We start from the raw sequence: 20,000 nt of genomic DNA on the forward strand, positions 1-20,000 counted from the left end.
CCTGAAGAGCAAGGCTGCCACACCCTGGACTTCCAGTGTCTGCACCTGCACTGTAAGTATTTCGCATCACTAGACCAAGAACCACTCACGCACCCAGCAAACAGCAGAAACAGTACATTACACTTCTTGTCTCTTTCATTCCTCCACTGCTATAGTTAGTGCAGTGTATTGCAGAGTAGTGAAATTTAACACGCTCTAATGAAAATCTAATGATATATTTCAGCTTGAAATCAATTGTATTTGCTTTTAATCGTCCAAAATCAAACAGATTTGCAAGATGACATGAAACACGATTGTTAATAAAAGATTCCCACACGAAATGAGAGGAAACTGTTCCTGACGATCATACAATAACGTCTGACAACTTTCATTTTTCACGTCTTACATTTAGAGGAAATATCAGCTTCTTGACGTGGATATGCATCTTACATTGAATTTCCCTTTAGCTACAACTTCATATCATGCAAATAAAAATATGAGTACAAAGGGAAGGTGCAAGAAGCCACTTTGTCTAAACGTGGCGGTCTCTAACAAACATGCTTACCTATGTTCACATATTAGCCTCTATCCATGAATTTACCTATCTTCCTTTAAAGCTCCCTATTGACTGCATAAACAAAGTGACAACAGAATCTACTGTTTCTCCTCTCTCCTTTCCATATTTAACATCATAGAGCTTAAAGCCTTTACATCATTTCCAATTATAAGGATCTCTACATCAATCATGTTATGCCATTTAGATTCCTCAGTCAGATTCCCTCTTAACCTCCGTCTCGCTAAAATAATGTAAACACTTCATTCCTCTCTCGCAAGTGATATTAAGCATCCCTTGTATATGTTTTCTTCTTGGCATCGACTCTAATATTCCTCTGCCACGTACCAGTGTCCAATACCCTTTTCAGAAGTACTTGAATAGTGAAAAGGCTGTATGTTAGAGAGCTCTATAATTTCAGTTGTTGGCATTTCCTCCCTTGACTTTTAGCGGGAAGCAAAAATCGAGAGAGGCGGAGGCGACGAGGGGAGCATGGGTGAATGGAGGGGCCCACGTAGTATGGGAGGAGGGACGGGTGGGGAGGGGAGAGGATGAGGAGGAGGAGGAGGTGCGAGATCCAGAATGAATGAAGGGGGGATGACAGAGTATGGGAAGAGGAGGACGACTAAGAGAACGAGGACAAGGAGGGGGAAAGGGGACTGAGTGAATGAGCCACTCACCCTGCATGGGAGAAAGGACCGATGAGGGGAGGGAGAGGAGGAGGAGGAGGAGGAGGAGGAGGAGGAGGAGGAGGAGGAGGAGGAGGAGGTGGAGGAGGAGAACTGGGAGGAGGAGGAGAATATGCAACGTGTGGAAGATTGTGGGGAGGATGATGACAATGAGAAACAAAGAGAATACGTAATTTTATGCAGATGATGATGATGATGATGATGATGACATGGAGGAGGTGGAGGAGGAAGAGGAGGAGGAAGATGAGGATATGGAGGAGAAGGAGGAGGAGGAGGAGGAGGAGAATAAAGAACGTGTGGAAATCGAAGGCTATGAAAATTAATGCAATAAACAAGAATGGGGAGAGAAGGGAGGAGAGCACTGTGGAGAGAGACACAGAACTGAACCCAAGATCGTAGTGTCTGGATAATGAGACGACAGAGAAGAGTATCAGACGCCGCGCAAGACTACTGACGTATTCGTAATGAAACTAAGAGAGGAAAGAACGAAACGTTAAGGTGCTTCAGAATTTTTGTGTGTTAGTGAGAGTCTTACCAGGGGCGACACAGATTAACAAGTCCGAAGGAAGGAAAAGGAGGGAGAAAGTGAAGTGAGAGGAGCGAGTGAGAGATGGCCTATGGCAGGAACAACTGCAGTTTTGTTTCTTGCGTGGTTATCTGAAGGATGTTGCACGAGATACCTGTCTAGTTCTAGTTTTCATTTTTTTCAGTAGAAACATGTTAATAACGCCAATAGTCCTCTGTACAGGTACGACTGTGGCGCTGCTAGGAAACGCAAGCACTTTTTCCTTTAAGCTCCACTGGGAGGTGCAGAAAACAACATGGTGCCCGACTCGAAGGCGGCCATTGTTACTGTAACATTTCAGCAGAGTGACCCAGGTTGCACACGACCCTGCAGCAGCCGCCACTGATATTGACATTCTTCCGGGTTGGCGGAGGCAGTCCGCCTCCCAAGGTCTCTCTGTCACAACGCTTGTGTCGAATCGCTGCCTGGCGTGTGAACTGTTGGCTGTAGGTTGTTTCATAATTCATGGATGTACAGAAGCTACATGTTACGTCATGTCACTGGCAACAGTTTCTTGTTTAGTATCATCCTCTTCACTTCGGTTGAAGAGGCTTCACCCTCGTCGGTTACTTCCTCTGACGGGACGCGGCGTCGTCCAATCGGAGCGCAGCTCGCCGAGTGTATCAGCTCTCTCAGCCAATCATTCGTTCTGGGGAGCGGAGCGGAGCCCAATGGCAAGTGAACTCTGGAAGGAGGCGTGGTCTCCCGCACGAATACTGAGGCAAAGGATCTAAAGGAAGATTATTATCGTGTCAGCTTCCGCCAAACTTGTTGCTTATTAGTAGTAACGGGGAGCGAGCGAACGGAGCGGTAACCACGGCGGGGCGCGTACAGTCTCTCTCTCCCGACACGGCGGTGCCTGACGCAGAGCCAGGACCGGCGACACGTCCACCACCGGCGCGGGGAGTGTCAGCCTCATTTCCGTCTACAGGGGGTCTGAAAGGCGGAGGCGGCGGCGGCGGCGGTGACAGGACGACCTCCTCCGTCATGAGCGGATCGCACGTGGACGTTCCTGTGGGCGATGCCCTCTTAATGGCACAGCGCCAAATGTTGTCGTCCCTACCACCCGCGCTCCTCCTGCGGGCGTCGGAACGATATCAGCGCACGCCAAAATGCGCCCGCTGCCGTAACCATGGCGTTGTGTCAGCACTTAAGGGCCACAAGCGTTACTGCAGGTGGCGTGATTGTAACTGTGCTAAATGCACCTTGATAGCCGAGCGGCAGCGGGTGATGGCAGCGCAGGTGGCGCTCCGGCGGCAGCAAGCGCAGGAGGAGAACGAGGTGCGTGAACTTTCTTTATTATATGGCTCCACCGTCACCTCCGGCAGCAGCAGCAACAGCAGCCCAGCCACAGCCGCCGCTCCCGGAGGTGGCGGGCCCACAGGAGTTCCGCCTGTCGCCGCCGACCCCTTTTCGCACGACCTACTCATCCCTCCCCACCTCGCTCTCTCCATCTCCCTCCAGCAGCAACATCACCAACAGAGGCCTATATACACCTCCCCATCGTCGTCATCATCAGACCAACTGTCCCCAGGTAAGGCAACAGCACGGGGCGTCGCGCCACTAGGTGTCATACGGTTGGTATGTAGCTACACAGCAAGGGAACATCCAGCTATCTCATATAAGTGTTTGTATTTCACTATATTTTCACGAAATCACTAAAGTGCATAGTATTTTAAGGGGAAGTAAGTAAATAATACCTTAAGCCCACAATTATGGCAGGACTGATAGAGGTCAAGTGAGTAAGGAAGTGAACGGGTGAGGGTAGAAAGATTAAGGTAGATTAGCCTCCGGGAACTTCCGGCGCTCTCTAATAGAAGTGCAGGGGTGGGTGAGAGGGAGGCCTTTAACGTAGAGCGCTTAAGTGTGTTTGTGTGCGCTGATGACAATAGAAGAAAGCTTAAAAGATCATTCATAATTGGCTAAAAGAAATTTGCAACAATTTGCAAAGACAATCTAATGCAAAACTCATGATGGCAGCATTGCTTTCATCATGAGGAAGAATGTGCGGCTATTATTTCTTCGCTTTGTGCCTCAGAAATGTGTACTAATGTTTTTCAAGCAAGCAACAAGATATTTTTTCCTAACTCACCTTCTTTTCTTCTGTAACTACTACTTTCCTCCTTCCCTCTTGCAGCAGACGGTTCGATTTCGTGTATTTAAATTTTATGAAGCCTCTACCTGTAAAGTTAACAGGGGGTACAACTTAAAGGATCGAAAATAAAAAGTAATTCTGAAAAAAAAAAAGTTTCAAGCAGCGGCGAGCACGGGAGTGGAGAAGCGGGCGGGGCAAAGGGACCAAAGACAAACGTTTTGCTGCATTCTCTGACATCTCTGTATATTGTGCATAAAATTCTATACTCAATCGTATAATATTTTGCTAGTTCTTATATGATTGAAATTCATGTATCCACGCTACCATATCAGTCACGAAAAATAAAACATTCACCGAAATGATCTCACATGACACTTATGAGACATTTCTTCTCCGGTATCCCGCACTCATCTACATATTTGCGCGTGGGCAAAGTAAAAGTGAGCGGGATCTTTGAGATACGTCCCGTTGAAGCGGTTGGCAGCGCAGATTACGATCTGTTTCCCAATGGTGAGATAAAAGTTCAAGGCTTAGATAAACAACTGCGTCACGCTGCCGGCTGGGGTTGTTCATTTCTTGCCGTGACAGCTGGCTGGCATGGAAAAGGAAGGTATCGGAAGTGGGTGAAGTGACTGGGCAGTGGATTCCTGTCTTTGCCTTTGTTTACCTTTAGAGAGTGCAATAGCGTGACAGTATAACATGCGCCTACATCATGCTTATATATCATGCCTATATCATCTTGGGAAACATTTTAAGGAGACGTCACAACACACGCAGCAAACACATGTAGGGTTGTTCGCCACACGCTCTCACGAAGACGACACGGGGACGCGTTGTACTTTACCTTTCAAGCCATTTTCACACATCGCCAATGATATGACATTTATGCTCTTTTTTTTTACTATATATATATATATATATATATATATATATATATATATATATATATATATATATATATATATATATATATATATATATATATATATATATATATCCTAATAAGGTACTGAAAGCATCAACAGAGGGAACAGTATATATTTCAGACGACAATGGTGTATAATACCCTAACGTTTTACTACACCACCCACTGGCTACACTGCACAGGCCCGCCACTCGTACCTTCCGGCGCCAGCCTTCCTGAGGAGGCTGCCGTGTGTTCCCCTGAGACTGGCCGTGATTGTTTTTCACTGTACACTTTAAACCAACCACGTAAATAACTTTAAGAAAATATGTAATATATCAATGATAACTCTTGCACACACACACACACACACACACACACACACACACACACACACACACACACACACACACACACGTGCATAGATAATGTGTGTGTGTGTGTGTGTGTGTGTGTGTGTGTGTGTGTGTGTGTGTGTGTGTGTGTGTGTGCGTGCGTGCGTGTGTGTGTGTGTGCATAGCGGCATTCGATCTGCTGTCTGGAACTGTTTCTTCGTGACCCCTGATGTATGCGGAAGAAATGAAGATAATGTCTCTCGCGGCCAGAATTCTTTGCGGCGTGGAGGGAGCTGTCGGGCGCCGACGGAAAGAAGGGAGGAAAACACTCATGAAATGCTTAATATCCTGTTCGCTCCTTGAGGCATTCTTAATAGTAATAATAATAATGATAATAATAAAAATAGTAGTAGTAGTAGTAGTAGTAGTAGTAGTAATAACAATAATGATAATAGTAACAATTGCTTCCATTACTACCGCTATTGACCACTACTACAGCACTATCACTGTTGCTTGCAATATTATTATTACTACCATTATTATTATTATTATTATTATTATTATTATTATTATTATTATTATTATTATATTCATTATCAGTACTATAACTACTACTACTACTACTACTACTACTATCATCACCACCACCACCACCACCACCACCAAAATCACTACTAATTACTACAACTACTATTACCACCACAACTACTACCACAACCACCACCACTGCTACTGCTACTACTACTGCTACTATTACTACTTCTACTACTACTATTACTACTACTAACACTACTACTGCCAGTAGTACTACTACTCCTACAACTACCGCAGCTGTCCTTCGATACTCACGTTATCTTAAATAAGGACAAGTTAAAATAATGAGTCGGTTCATTATCAAAGTGTAAATAATGATTTTACTTGAGGAGAAAAACATAGATCTATAGGAGAGAGAGAGAGAGAGAGAGAGAGAGAGAGAGAGAGAGAGAGAGAGAGAGAGAGAGAAAGTTAATCGATAATACATTCTTTACTATGTTCGAAAAAAAAAAATGATCTTGTGTATCTTGGTTAATGAATATGTTGATAGAAATAATTTGTGGATGTGGTAATGACAACGGTGACGGCGGTGGTGGGGATGGTGGTGGTATAGAGTGTGAATAGAAGACACGTGGAAGAAAGAGGAAAGCTGAGAGGCCTGGAAGGAGAAACGTAGGGAAACAGGGAGGTAGGGAGGGTAAGAGAGAGAGGGAGGGATGGAAGGAGAGAGAGGGGCAGGGAGGGAGGGAGGGAGGTTACAAGGGCTGGAGGGAAGGAGGGAAAGAAGGTATGGGTGGCAATGCCGTCTGGAAATCGATAAATGAATCTCAGACATTATTGTTTGTGGTTTGTGGGTAGGTCATCATTATTTTCTTGTTACGCATCACTCAGCGCATCTGCCATCATTCACCTCATTATCACCTGCCCTTCTTTTCCTTGTCTTTCTATACTTGTCCTTCATTCTTTTCCTTAGCCTAATTTTCTCTATCCCGGATAGACCCTCGCTGGCGCGCGCTCCCTCAGTCACCCTCTTCACCCCTCGTCTCGCCTCCCCTCCGTCCTCAAATAAAGTAATTACTGGGCAACACCTCGGACTGAGAGGCGCAAGGGGGTTGGAGGGGCTGGGGCGGGAGGAGCTACAATGAACTATAGAGGGGAAAGAATGAGATAACGAAGCCAACAGACTGCTCGGCAAACAAGAGTGGTGAGGAGGAACGGCGGGAGGCTGCTGTTTTTAAGGATTCGACCGTCAATAGTCGGGATCTGATCTTCCTTTTACCCTCGCATGATTCCTCGTCCCTTGTTGCCTTGGTGGTTCAGCTCGCTGAGGCATTTCTTATTCCTTTCTGTTCCATCAGACAAGTAGCTGTTCTTGCCCCAAAGTGCTTCCATTATGCGATGACATAGATCGAATTTATTGACGTTCAATTTGCTAACATCTCTTACTGAAGATTAGATAGAGTTACCCATTGCAAATAGGCCCGTGAGGACCAACCCACTCTGCTGCTGCTTGTTCTTTTCTGTTTATTTGTATATTCATAATGTATTACCCATATCTTTTTGTTTTATGATTAGATTCAATACCAGTTTATGTATTCATCTCAAATGTGAAAAGTTTGTCAACAGTTATACTATTGCTTTCATTCCGTCCTTTATCATTGAAGTGACATCATTTGCCCCAGAATAAACATTATTAGAAATTGGCTGCGATGGTAGTAACTTCTTAAAGATTCAGGTACAGGCGGGGGAACACAGCTCCTCATAGCAGGATGGGGTTTCGCTACATGAACATTTTGACAATGGAAATAACAGAAAACAATTTCACCACTAGTGCATAGCTATACAATCAAATAAAACTTTCTGGTGTTGGTGTTTGTCTTCTCCGTCTTGCAATGGATCTCTACTTTTTTCACAAATGCGATATTAATGTCTTACATTTTTCATTACTTTTATTAACATTAACTGCATTAGCATGCAATAGCGGATCGAGTTTTTAGTCTTCGGTGGCTTTGTGAATCAATATACGTTGTTCACAAGGCCGTGCTGAGAGGCATGACAAGGGCGGCGGCCGCCTCGTCCTGTGCGCGGATGCTTCAAGTATATCTCGGAACAGTGAAACAGCAGCAAGTGTAGTGATATAGGGATGAGGGGAAAGGAATCGGGGGATAATCAATAAATGAATGTGTGTGTGTGCGTGTGTGTGTGTGTGTGTGTGTGTGTGTGTTTCGTGAGTGTAACATTGTCAGATTTTTTTTTTTTAATTAGAAAGTTACACGGTTGTTCTAATCAAGTGGAGTTTATTTACTAGCAACCTATAACCCACTAATGTACTTGATCATATGACAATTATCCTGTCATGTTTTTCAAGAGAAACTTATCTTGAAGAAAAAAAAAAGACACATAAAAAGAAATTTCCAGTACGAGGGAACACGGTACACCACTTTCAGTAAAGTTGTGAAAAGCGTCTTGTACCGACCGCCGCCACGCCACTCCCCTACCCCCGCCCCGCCTGAACCCCGCCAACTGCTGGTACAAAGGTGAAAATCTGCCACCAGCGACCTACCTGTGTCGGCCAATTAATTAATGTGACAATAATAAGTCAACTGATCACTTGAAGAGTTTTGAGCGAAAACCTTACAAGTTGCTATTCTCTCACAACTTGAGTAACTATTGTGCCGAAGCCTGAGGGAAGCCTGCTTTGATAGAGTGCGTTCTTTTATGTGAACGACGAGATCAACGAGCGGAAGTGTTTCTGAAGTGCTATTTGACTTTTGGTCACTCTTGGAAAAGCTCGTTACTTAGGGTAGGATAAAGCTTAACTCAACTCAACTCAGACGACTTATTGACAACTACGTCCAATGAATATTGGTTACAGTTAGTAGCATGTCTGGCAGGACTGACTGATTGGTATACTGTCCGGGGCCGAGGCTCAACTAACCTAGACGTGAATGGCGTCTGGCGGAGCATGAGAGGCGCTCGGCGGCCACGGTATTACATGAAGGTGAAACTGGCGTTGCTTGAAGTAATGCGCCATTAACTCAACACTCATCAATTACAGGCGTGTAAAGCGATGCGAAGAGCGGATGTCAGGAGAAGTTTAGTGTAAGTACACTGAACTTTCTTGGTCTTTTTAATATTTGAATCTCTTTAGAAGAGAAACATAGCGTCCAGACTGCTAATATAATTAGTGCGTTGTATTCAACGTGAAAATGTAAAGCATACAGTGTACATCGTTTTTAAAAGTAGGGTGTCGGCAAAACAGTAAATAAAAGGAGAGTGCAGTTGCTCCCAAAATAAGAGCTTATTTCATTTCATTAGCTGTTCTCAATGAAAACCATATATTTGCCTGACTATCTAATGCGTAAAAAAAAAAAAAAATCTTCATAATTATGAACTTTCTAGAATCTGCGTCAACAGAGAGAACTTCGCCTACAATGAAAGTTTTAAGTGGAAATGACATCAAGAAATGGTGATGAATGGAAAGGAAAATAGCGTGCGTGGGAATTCCAAGCGAGGATTGAAGTTGAACAAGCCGTACAGGTGTTGCGAAAGACAGCACAGCCAATCAAAAAGAACATCAAGGTGCACAACACTGGAACCTCTGCACACGACGTTACTGGCTTTTACAGCCCAATGACCTTTATTTCAGAGAGGCTTCGACTCGTTTCACGACAAATGAGCTCAAATTTGGCATTCATAATATTAGTACAGAAAAGAGAATACCAACCTCTATTTTAGATGATTACAGTGAAGAAGTGTGATGACGGTATAGTAGTAGTAGTAGCAGTAGTAGTAGTAGTAGTAGTAGTAGTAGTAGTAGTAGTAGTAGTAGTAGTAGTAGTAGTAGTAGTAGTAGTTGTTGTTGTTCTTGTAGTAGTAGAAGTAGCGGTAACAATCCTTCTTCCAACCCGAAGCAAATCATTCCTAATTGTAAGACAAAAATATACGGGGACATTCCACAAGTCGCCGGCATCACTTCCATTACTGATAGTGCGCGCGCACGCACACACACACACACACACACACACACACTCAAACGCTGTATAAAACTAGCGATATAAACTGGAAAGTAAACGGGTCAGTCACTCACACTTGAAATTTCGCTCATAGTCTCACAATCATCCCTTCGTCCCCTTCCTATTCCCCGCCACCCTCCTTCTCCTCAATTTCCCCTATTGTTTGCATAAAGAAAAAGTGGTTGACAGTATTCTCAACCACTTCTTAGCACCTTGTAGGTCTCTTTCCTTTCTAAATGGCAACTCCATTTTCAGGCAAGTTGGGGCCACCGGAGCCCCACAAGCGCCGCGAAACAAAGAATGTGAAATTTCTAATCACGGGAGTCATTAGTTTTGGAGGTAAACAAAGAACCAGGAAAGAATGGACTTAAGCTTATATTCTCAGCAATATTCTCTACGTATAAAATAATATTTTTTTTAAATGGCTTGTTTTCGTGTTTTTATTCATTTTATTTATCATATAGCTGCCACGGCAAATACAATACTGTAATGCGCGCGCACGCGCGTGCGTGCGTGCGTGTGTGTGTGTGTGTGTGTGTGTGTGTGTGTGTGTGTGTGTGTGTGTGTGTAAGAAAGAGAGAGAGAGAGAGAGAGAGAGAGAGAGAGAGAGAGAGAGAGAGAGAGAGAGAGAGAGAGAGAGAGAGAGAGAGAGAGAGAGAGAGAGAGAGAGAATATACAGAATTCTGTAAAGACTCACGCTTGTTTTGGAGTTTGAAACTGTGTTGGGCGGCGAGGCGAGGAATTATATTCTTATCAACATACGGTGCGCGGTCCCATTCAAAAGAGATATCAGGAAGTCTTTAAACTCTGGCAGTAGTAGCAAAAATTTTGGAGCGACACTGACCGACGTGAGGGCAAAAGAACCTCTTCCACAAGGCTCCTCTTCCCTGCAAAGCCGACGGGAAACTGGACCCAAGAGACATTTCTGTATGAGTCACTATCGCGTTACAATTTTATCAACTTGCGGCTGGATGAGTCGCGGCCATTGAGACAAGGTGGGGCGGAAGATTTACTTGTGTCCATCAGTTGTGGCAGGATAGGGGGCGGTAGGAGGGTCTCAGGGGTCGGGACGGAAAGGCTTCGGGTCTGGGAGAGAAGGCAGTCAGGTGGGAAAGGGACCACGGGCCAGGCTGGCAGCAACGAGGCCCAGGGTCCATCATGGCGGCTCGGAAGAGTACAGCTTGTATGTAGGAAGCGGCGGCTGCAGTATGGTAAGAGCTACTCTGTCGAACATTCCCAGATTACCATTAAGATTTAAGCAGCTCAGTCAGGCAGACTGGTGTAAGTACAAAGGTTGAAACACGTACGTACAGGCTAATCTGAACGCAAACAAACCGAAATTTGCTGGAGTGTCGCCGTTCCATGAAAAGCTGTGTAAAATGGATGACATTCAATAGCATACGCTTAGCAACGCTTTGCCATGGCGCTCATCCCTGTCTTCTACATTCTGATCTCAGAATAGACAAAGGAACCTCGTTTTGAAACACGAGCAGTATCTGCAGTTTACCATGCTCGGGCTTCCCTAGCCATGCCTAGATCATCAAGAACAAGCACGCTGGTTCTCGAGCTAGGCGGCTACTCTACCTCAGCGGAATTCTCCTACCATTTCACACACGAATGCGTTACGATGAAAAAATAGTAGACAGACTGCAAATTTACACATGTGTTATAAGTAACACCGCGGTAGATACTGAGAATGTATCGTAATAATACATATCATCAAAGATAAAAATCCCCTTATTGATTCGATCACACACACACATACACACACACACACACACACGCACACACACACACACACACACACACACACACACACACACACACACACACACACACACACACACACACACACACACACACACACACACACACACACACACACACACACATTTCTTTATTGTCTGCCAATCTCTCTCTCTCTCTCTCTCTCTCTCTCTCTCTCTCTCTCTCTCTCTCTCTCTCTCTCTCTCTCTCTCTCTCTCTCTCTCTCTAACACACTTTTTGCGGATTAACTTTACAGTGACCGAATGCAGCAGTGAATCAGAATACTCCATTATGTGTTATGTACCTGTTCCTTTGCTGGGTAATACCTGTGGGTTTAACACGCTAATCCAGGAACGACCTCAGTGTTACATAATCTGTTGCTCTTTTTAGAGGCAAATATTAGAAACATGTCTCCAAGCATACACCTGAATAACTACATAAATGTTTGATATATCCCCATCTACGCCCTGAAAATATTTTTGGGTACGTTTTGATAAATAAACGTAGGATAGGAAAATACATTGTATATTTGATTATCAGCGTGTGCAATATGAAGAATGCATGCAGATTTGATAATAGTTTCCCAAAAAATCTTTTATAAGAGCCACACATTCTAAATTCTAAGGAAGGAAATCCTTTCCCCGGGGTCGCTGCATAGCCCACAGGAGGCAAGATAGATTCAAGAACCCTTCACTTATTCACTTATTTCCATTCGAGATTCACTACTATTCAGAGTCGTGGGGCGTCTGATTCGCTTTCAAGGGGTGGACGTAGCCATGTTCGTGCACAAAGTGAGAGATAAGATGGTAGATTTGGACCTGGCGGCGACGGCCGATAGCCGGCTTGGCCTTCCTCACCGCCGCCACAGCCGCGGCCACCACTAACACCACCACCATAACCAGCACATGGTCAGCCTTCACCATCACCACCACAACGTCCTCGATCTCTTCCCGCCCACCACCTAACGACTTACGCTACCGCCGCCGCCACCGCCACATCGCCAGTATCTGCTCTTCCAGGCATGCCCTTCACTCTCCAGAGCCAGGCAATGATGCAGTCAACTGGAGTGACACTGCAACACACCTTACAACCAATAGCCGTCTCCCAAACTTTCCTTATCACTATTAACACGTGTCATCTTCAACAGATATCTTTATAATGGCGTCTTAAGAACACAGAGGGAAAAATACATAGCAGAACCTGTCTGTTACTACTGGATCAGTCATGCTGCACCTGGTCAGCTTTGTCATTAAATGTAGCTATTCTTCGGTTAAAAGTTGATCTCCGAAGACGCATTGAAAATTGCGGCTATTTGTTGCGGTACACAACCCCCTTTCATTTTTTTTTTTTAATACCTATTTTCTGAAGATTTATGCCAATGTTTCCTGATCAGTAAATGGGTGAGTGCAGTCGTATGTGTATGCGTGCGTCCGTGCACGCGAATACAGGCACGCAAGCATACACACACACACCACACACACACACACACACACACACACACACACACTCACACACACACAGAGAGAGAGAGAGAGAGAAAGAGAGAGAGAGAGAGAGAGAGAGAGAGAGAGAGAGGAGAGAGGAGAGAGAGAGAGAGATAGAGAGAGAGAGAGAGAGAGAGAGAGAGAGAGAGAGAGAGAGAGAGAATGAAAACGTATTTTCCTATCCTTCACACCTGAAATTAAGACAACCAGTGGCAGCAACACGGGAATGACAGGAACCACCCTCAGTGAGACCAAAACACGTGTCAAGTTTGCGACACCAGTATTATGTACTGGTGTAAGTCAGCCATTAAGATTCCCAAGGTAAAATCCTCCTATGGACATTCTACCCACAAAATTTTTTTCTCTCAATGTAACCTTCTCATGATAAATTAAGTTATGATAGGTTAGGTTAGGTTAGGTTAGGTTAGGCTGAGCGAGTTTATCACGGGGGAAATCCTTTCATATCAAATAATTTTCATGGAGAAATTTTCATGAGTGAAATTTACTTGAGTGGAATTTACATAAAAGCGTAATGGGTGGTGACCGCCAGGTGCTGCTCTGTCCCAACACCTGATATAACTGTTCACCACAACACACATCTTGCCTCACAGTCACCACCACCACCACCATCACCACCACCCGCATGGACATTATCACTATGACTCTTTCCTCGTATGTTCATCACTTGACTATTCATCACACTCACACCATCACTCATCATATTTTCTTCACCTTACACCACGCGGCTCACTACATCCACGTATTGCTACACTTCCTCCACTCCTTACCAGCCACTACTCACCACAGCCTTCACCACACACCTTTCAGCCATAACTTCATGCCTAATAACCTTCACCACACATATTTTCAACCATCCCTTCATCACTCACGCCAACCGTTCACCCGTCCTTCTACTCCTCACCACACTTCAACCACACATCACTCCGCCATCTTACCACACCCTTCACCACATACCTCTCAGCTTTCTCTCTACAATTCTCAACCACATACAATTCACCGTAACCCTCACCACACACCACTCAGCCATCTCACTACGCCCTCACCACTCAGCCATCCCTCCGGCCCTCACCGCCACGAGAGGACAACCCTTCCGCAGCGGCACTCGAGTGGACTGTTGCGGGTGACGTGTACAAGTTTCAAGGGTTAGATCAATTACGGGCAACAGTTGAGGCGGATCACTGACAATGCCGGGAGGCAGAGGCGGCGGCAGCGGTGGTGCTGTGGCGGCGGCGGCAGTGGTGGTGGTGGTAGCGGCGGCAGGAGTAGTGCAAGTGATGGGGTAGTGGTGGTTGGTGGTGGTAGTGGTGGTTGGTGGTGGTGGTGGTGTTTGTGGTGATGTTGGTGACTGGACAGTTCATGTTATATACTTCAGATCTCTCTCTCTCTCTCTCTCTCTCTCTCTCTCTCTCTCTCTCTCTCTCTCTCTCTCTCTCTCTCTCTCCTCTCTCCTGTATCGATCTACTTATATATCTGTCCACATTTTTACGGTTACTTCTATACTCATAGTCTTAAAGTGTGGTCCCCAGCACACACACACACACACACACACACACACACACACACACACACACACACACACACACACACACACCGCGTAGTGCAGTGGTTAGCACGTTGGCTCACAACCAATCACGGGCAAGCGAGGCAAATGGGCGAGCCTCTTAATGTGTAGCCCCTGTTCACCAAGCAGCAATTAGATACGGGATGTAACCCGAGGGGTTGTGACCTCGCTGTCCCGGTGTGTGGTGTGTCAGTGGTCTCAGTCCTATCCGAAGATCGGTCACTATGAGCTCTGAGCTCTTTCCGTAGGGGAACGGCTGGCTGGGTGACCAGCAGACGACCGTAGGTGAATTGGTGAATCATACATACACACACACAGACACACATACACTAACACGGGTTACAACTAAATCCATCATCCCTTCAGATAATTACAGGTTAATCTAAGTCAGAGTGAGGAGTAATCACAACAAGACAAGGATCTACACAAATCATGGACGAAATACTTCCCGCCGAGCTGCGAGTATGCTATCGCTTGTGTGTGTGTGTTGTGTGTGTGTGTGTGTGTGTGTTGGTATCAAATATTTTCCTTTTTATACTTCTTTTCATTACAATCTTGTTTGTCTTTGTTGATGAATTATATCTTCTCCTTCTCCTTATCATCATCATCATCATCATCACCATGTTCATCGTCTTCCGATCTTTTCTTCGTCTTTTCCTCCGTCTTTATACTTCAATTCCTTGTTGTTCTTCTTAACATTTAATTAAGCTCGTCATCATCGTCGTCGTTGTCCTCCTCCTCCTCCTCCTCCTCCTCCTCCTCCTCCTCCTCCTCCTCCTCCTTCTCCGCGTCTGCAAGTTTTCCCTTAGGTATATCACTGTGTTCTGTGCGCCTTACTTCATTTACTTTCCTCATCACTAAAACGTGTAAAATACAAGGAACGTGCATTTTGGTACATATTATTCATCATTAGTTTTCAATACTTGAGGCAATTAAACGTTATGATAAAATTGTGTGTGTGTGTGTGTGTGTGTGTGTGTGTGTGTGTTGTGTGTGTGTGTGTGTGTGTGTGTGTGTGTGTGTGTGTGTGCGCGCGCGCGCGCGAGTGCATGCGTGTGTGTTGAGCACCACAGTGTCACCGCTGGACAAGGAGCATCTAAATTGGTAGGAGAACCAAGTCAACTGAAGCTCACTCTTTGTCATAATGAATATAAAAAAAAGGATGAGAAAATAAAGCTATTCTACGCAACGTCAAAATTATCGGAGTCAAATCCTTCGGTCGGACAACATCAAGAACCACGAATATTCTACTGAAAAGCGGATAACAAATAGAATAAATAAAAAAGAGAGCTTCCCTAGAGCGCAACCAGTGAAAAATCCCTCTAAACCGCCAATAAAGTAAACATGTTGGTTTACCGCCCCGGGCAGCCTCCAGCAGTTGTCTCATAATTGAAAACCAGTCAGCCATGGGTGGACCGCGGGCCCTGTCTGTAACTTGTGCTGTGCTCTCGCTTTACTGCTGTTGCTGGCTTTGCTCGGGCTCTTTGCTAGGTCGGCTCCCCGCACAGGCTCAGGGTTGTGTTCAGGGGCTTAATTCAGAGCAGAGGTTCGCCGACAAGAGGCTGGGAGGGGGCCAGTGAGGGTGTGGTGGGGCGCCGCTGCTGAGGTGGTGATGATGGAAGTGGACGTGGGGGACGTGAACTGTGTGATGTGTGTGTGTGTGTGTGTATGTGTGTGTGTGTGTGTGTGTGTGTCTGTGTTGTGGACGGCGGAGTCTAAGATGTGCGTAATACCTTGCTCACCAACATGGAATCTGGCGAGTATTACATAAAGACGTGAAGATGAGCAGAGACAGCGCGCACGAGCCGGAGCCTCTCAGGTTCTCAGGAAAGATTAATCCGCCCTCAACGAAGCGCGTTTAGTGGGGAATGGCCAAGGGAAAACTAACAATTCCAGACCAAAAATAAATACTTCGTCATTATCGTCTTGAATGCCATTATAATACTAATATACTACTACTACTACTAATAATAATAACTGTAATAATGCGCGCTAGCGCGCGCACACACACACACACACACACACACACACACACACACACACACACACACACATACACACATAATATGCATATACATTTAATCGTGCTATCAATTTTGATTTCTTATTCATGGACCTCATATGTCTTGTTTAGGCACCATTTCTCATACCAAAAAAGAAAGAAAAAAAGCTCAGGTGTCCCCACCTCGTACAGGTGTGGGCTGGTAATTAGAACCTCAGGGTGACGGGGTGATTAGATTAGATCGATCAGTACAGTCTCCCCCGACACCTTCCCTTCCAGCATTGTTGGGAGGATCCGCGTTAATCTCTCTCTCTCTCTCTCTCTCTCTCTCTCTCTCTCTCTCTCTCTCTCTCTCTCTCTCTCTCTCTCTCTCTCTCTCTCTCTCTCTTCTCACTAGGCCACAGAAACACACTTCCTCCCTAAATCCCTAAGCACCCACGCACCCATCCATACACACACACACACACACACACACACACACACACACACACACACACACACACACACACACATACACACACACACACACACATACACACACACACACACACACACACACACACACTCCTGTTCTCTATACACAAGTGGCGACTTCGCCTTCCTACCTCTGCCACAGCCACCGGCGGCCAGGAGAGGGGACAGCCAGCACAGGTAAACTGTTGGATGATCCGCAGCCGGCGCTGGTTTGCACACATGTGATGGGATGCGTATGCTAAAGATCACTTCAGAATCTTTACATTACTAACACACTTGTGGTAAGGGAACACCTGCTCTCAATTTTAAGATTTACAGGTACAGTCTTATCACTCCTCCCCTTCCACACACACACACACACACACACACACACACATCTTCACCATGTTGTGGTGGTGGTGGTGGTGGCGGCGGCAGGACGGAAGGTGGATGGATAGCAGGTGGTGTGTGGAGTGAATGTGTACAAAAACAGGGGGAGCAGAGTCCATCTCCCGGCAGGTATGTGACAGGTCAGGCACAAAATTGAACCAGCAGATATTTAATTAAAACTTGGACATAACAGAGTAAAACGTACCAGGCAGGTCTTTCCCTCTCTCTCTCTCTCTCTCTCTCTCTCTCTCTCTCTCTCTCTCTCTCTCTCTCTCTCTCTCTCTCTCTCTCTCTCTTTCCCATGGTTGTGGGTTGTGGCGGCGGGAGAAGGAAGGAAGGAAGGAAGGAAGGAAGGAAGGAAGGAAGGAGAGGAGGGAGACAAGAGGAGCTGGGGAAGAACTAGGTGCGGTGAGAGAGAGAGAGAGAGAGAGAGAGAGAGAGAGAGAGAGAGAGAGAGAGAGAGAGAGAGAGAGAGAGGTGGGGTGGAGGGAGGGGCTGGGACGTGTGTAGCCGACCGATTGTAAGTCGCACCAAGTGAGCCCCGAGGCCGCCCTCTCCTGCCTCGCTGACTCCCCTCATCAGCTGTCCGACGCCACCCGCCACGCCCCTCTCCCTCGCCCTCCCCTCCCACACACCTCCCCTCTCCAGACCCCTTTCTCTACCCTTCTCTCTCTCTCTCTCTCTCTCTCTCTCCTCTCTCTCTCTCTCTCTCTCTCTCTCACTAACTCCAGCTCGTGTCTCTCCCCCTCCCAACCACCCCAGAACACACACACACACACACACACACACACACACACACACACATCCTGGATCTCTCTTCTCTCTCTCTCTCTCTCTCTCTCTCTCTCTCTCTCTCTCTCTCTCTCTCTCTCTCTCTCTCTCTCTCTCTCTCTCTCTCTCTTTCCGTGTATATTGTTCTGTCTGTACCATTATTTGTCTTATCTTCTTTTCTTATTTCCTAGTGTAATCAGATCTCTGGGAGGAATTTCTAGTCTTCGTCCGTGGACGGGAAAATTCACAATCTTGTGCACGTGGTGTAGAGATTCTGTTTCAAATAATTTCTTTGAGCACGGTAAAGAAACATAAAGAAAAAAATTAGAGGAAAATATCCCTATCAGTGTGCAGTCTGGGGGTGAAAAATAATCATTGTCGGGTCAAAACTCAACTGTACACACACACACACACACACACACACACACACACACACACACACACACACACACACACACACACATCATTACTCCACCAGCAACTCTGACGCTGAAGCCTCCTCCTTTTCCTATTTCTCTTCCTCCTCCTCTCGCTTCTCGTGGCCGCACATGCACTCATTAAGACCTTTTATATTTCACTTTTAGTCTCCCATTGAGTCAGGAAAAGTTCTATAAGATATTTGTGCACCGTGAGAGTAGATAGTTAAATGGTTCGTATGATCTCCGTCCTGAAGAGCTCCGTCAAGTGCTCTCTCGTCTCAGGTGCCATTTTGGGGATTTCTATCGCCTTTTTCATCCCCCCTTTTTTATACATAGTTATCTTGGAACTCTAAATATTCTCTATTGGGAGCAGTATTGCTGTGCGTTTACTTTTGTCCTGGTAAATGGAAGGGCGACCTTGTTACGGCAGCGAGGCAGAGCGACTGTGCTGGATGATGTTCTCTGGTGGTGGCGGCGGTAATTGGATTATATTTAACGTTTTTAAAAGGACGGGTCCGCAGGGAAGAAACGATGGTGTACGTGGTTTGTGCCTACGTAATGTGTCCGGTGTGATTTGTACTCAACGGAGCCTGAGGGATCTTAATTCCTTCGTGAATTTAACCAGATTGCGTCAGTGATGGTGGTGACTTCTGCATTTAAGACCAATTAGTGCAGTGTCGATGATGAGCATCACGTGGATGGCGACATGCTTCAGTCCACCGTCCAGCTTCTATTCTATTATCTTGTGTTCTTCCTCATTTTTCTTCTTATTTTTCTGTCTCTTCGTCGAACGTTCTTCGCTCTTTTTTTTTTTTCTTATTTTTCTTCTTCTTTCCCTTTTATTTCTTTTTCTTCATCATCAAATTCTTCTTTTCGTCAGTGTCATTACTATCATATTCCATTCGCTTTTTGATTCATTCACTATCTGCTTCTCTTATCATCTTCCTCTTCCTCTTTCTTTTCCTTGCCTCCTTTTCTTGGTATCTTCATTATCATTATTATTGTCATTATTATTATTATTATTATTATTATTATTATTATTATTATTATTATTATTATTATTATTATTGTTCTTATTATTGCCATTAAGAGCATTATCATCTAATGACTTTTCTTTAACCTCACGATGACACCAAAACATTCACTTCGATCGCGTCTAAGCTGCTTCGTGTGCTTCCTTCTGCCTTTTTAGCGTCCTTGACACGTTTATAGACACACTCCCCACACTGCAGGCGTCCATTTTTACCTGACAACCCAACAAGCCCATCATGCAAGACCCAACACTCTCCACTCTCATAAACATCTCTTATTCCTCTTTCCTCCTCCGTCGCCATCGTTTTGGCCAGTGCAGCGGCACGTTCTAGCACTCTTACAGAACTTCCTTTTCCTTCTGCGGCAGTACCACGCCTCCGGACACTCGGCGGGGTGTTTCTTCCCAGCGTGTCGCCCTGCAAGTCCTTTA

General features: G+C 45.5%; 2 protein-coding genes across 5 annotated transcripts in view; one reads left to right on the forward strand and one right to left on the reverse strand.

Moving 5' to 3' along the window:
* LOC135110908 (carbohydrate sulfotransferase 10-like) overlaps nucleotides 1–20,000 on the reverse strand; it is a 77,196-nt gene that overhangs the window by 45,304 nt on the left and 11,892 nt on the right. For 3 of the 4 annotated variants that reach the window (XM_064023552.1, XM_064023551.1, XM_064023548.1), the window contains exon 1: nucleotides 17,111–17,223. The exons of the other annotated variant lie outside the window; for it this stretch is intronic. The gene's annotated coding sequence lies outside the window, so the exon portion shown is untranslated. Of the gene's footprint in view, nucleotides 1–17,110; nucleotides 17,224–20,000 lie in introns of those variants that run through there. 4 annotated transcript variants of the gene reach the window in all.
* The window catches only part of LOC135110907 (doublesex- and mab-3-related transcription factor A2-like), a 40,628-nt gene continuing 22,338 nt past the window's right edge, over nucleotides 1,711–20,000 (forward strand). The window contains exon 1 of the mRNA XM_064023547.1: nucleotides 1,711–3,320. Coding sequence (XP_063879617.1) covers nucleotides 2,774–3,320 — 547 coding nt within the window. The 5' untranslated portion in view covers nucleotides 1,711–2,773. The remainder of the gene's footprint in view (nucleotides 3,321–20,000) is intronic.

The sequence above is a fragment of the Scylla paramamosain genome, chromosome 21, assembly GCF_035594125.1.
Source record: "Scylla paramamosain isolate STU-SP2022 chromosome 21, ASM3559412v1, whole genome shotgun sequence".
NCBI classification, from domain to species: domain Eukaryota; kingdom Metazoa; phylum Arthropoda; class Malacostraca; order Decapoda; family Portunidae; genus Scylla; species Scylla paramamosain.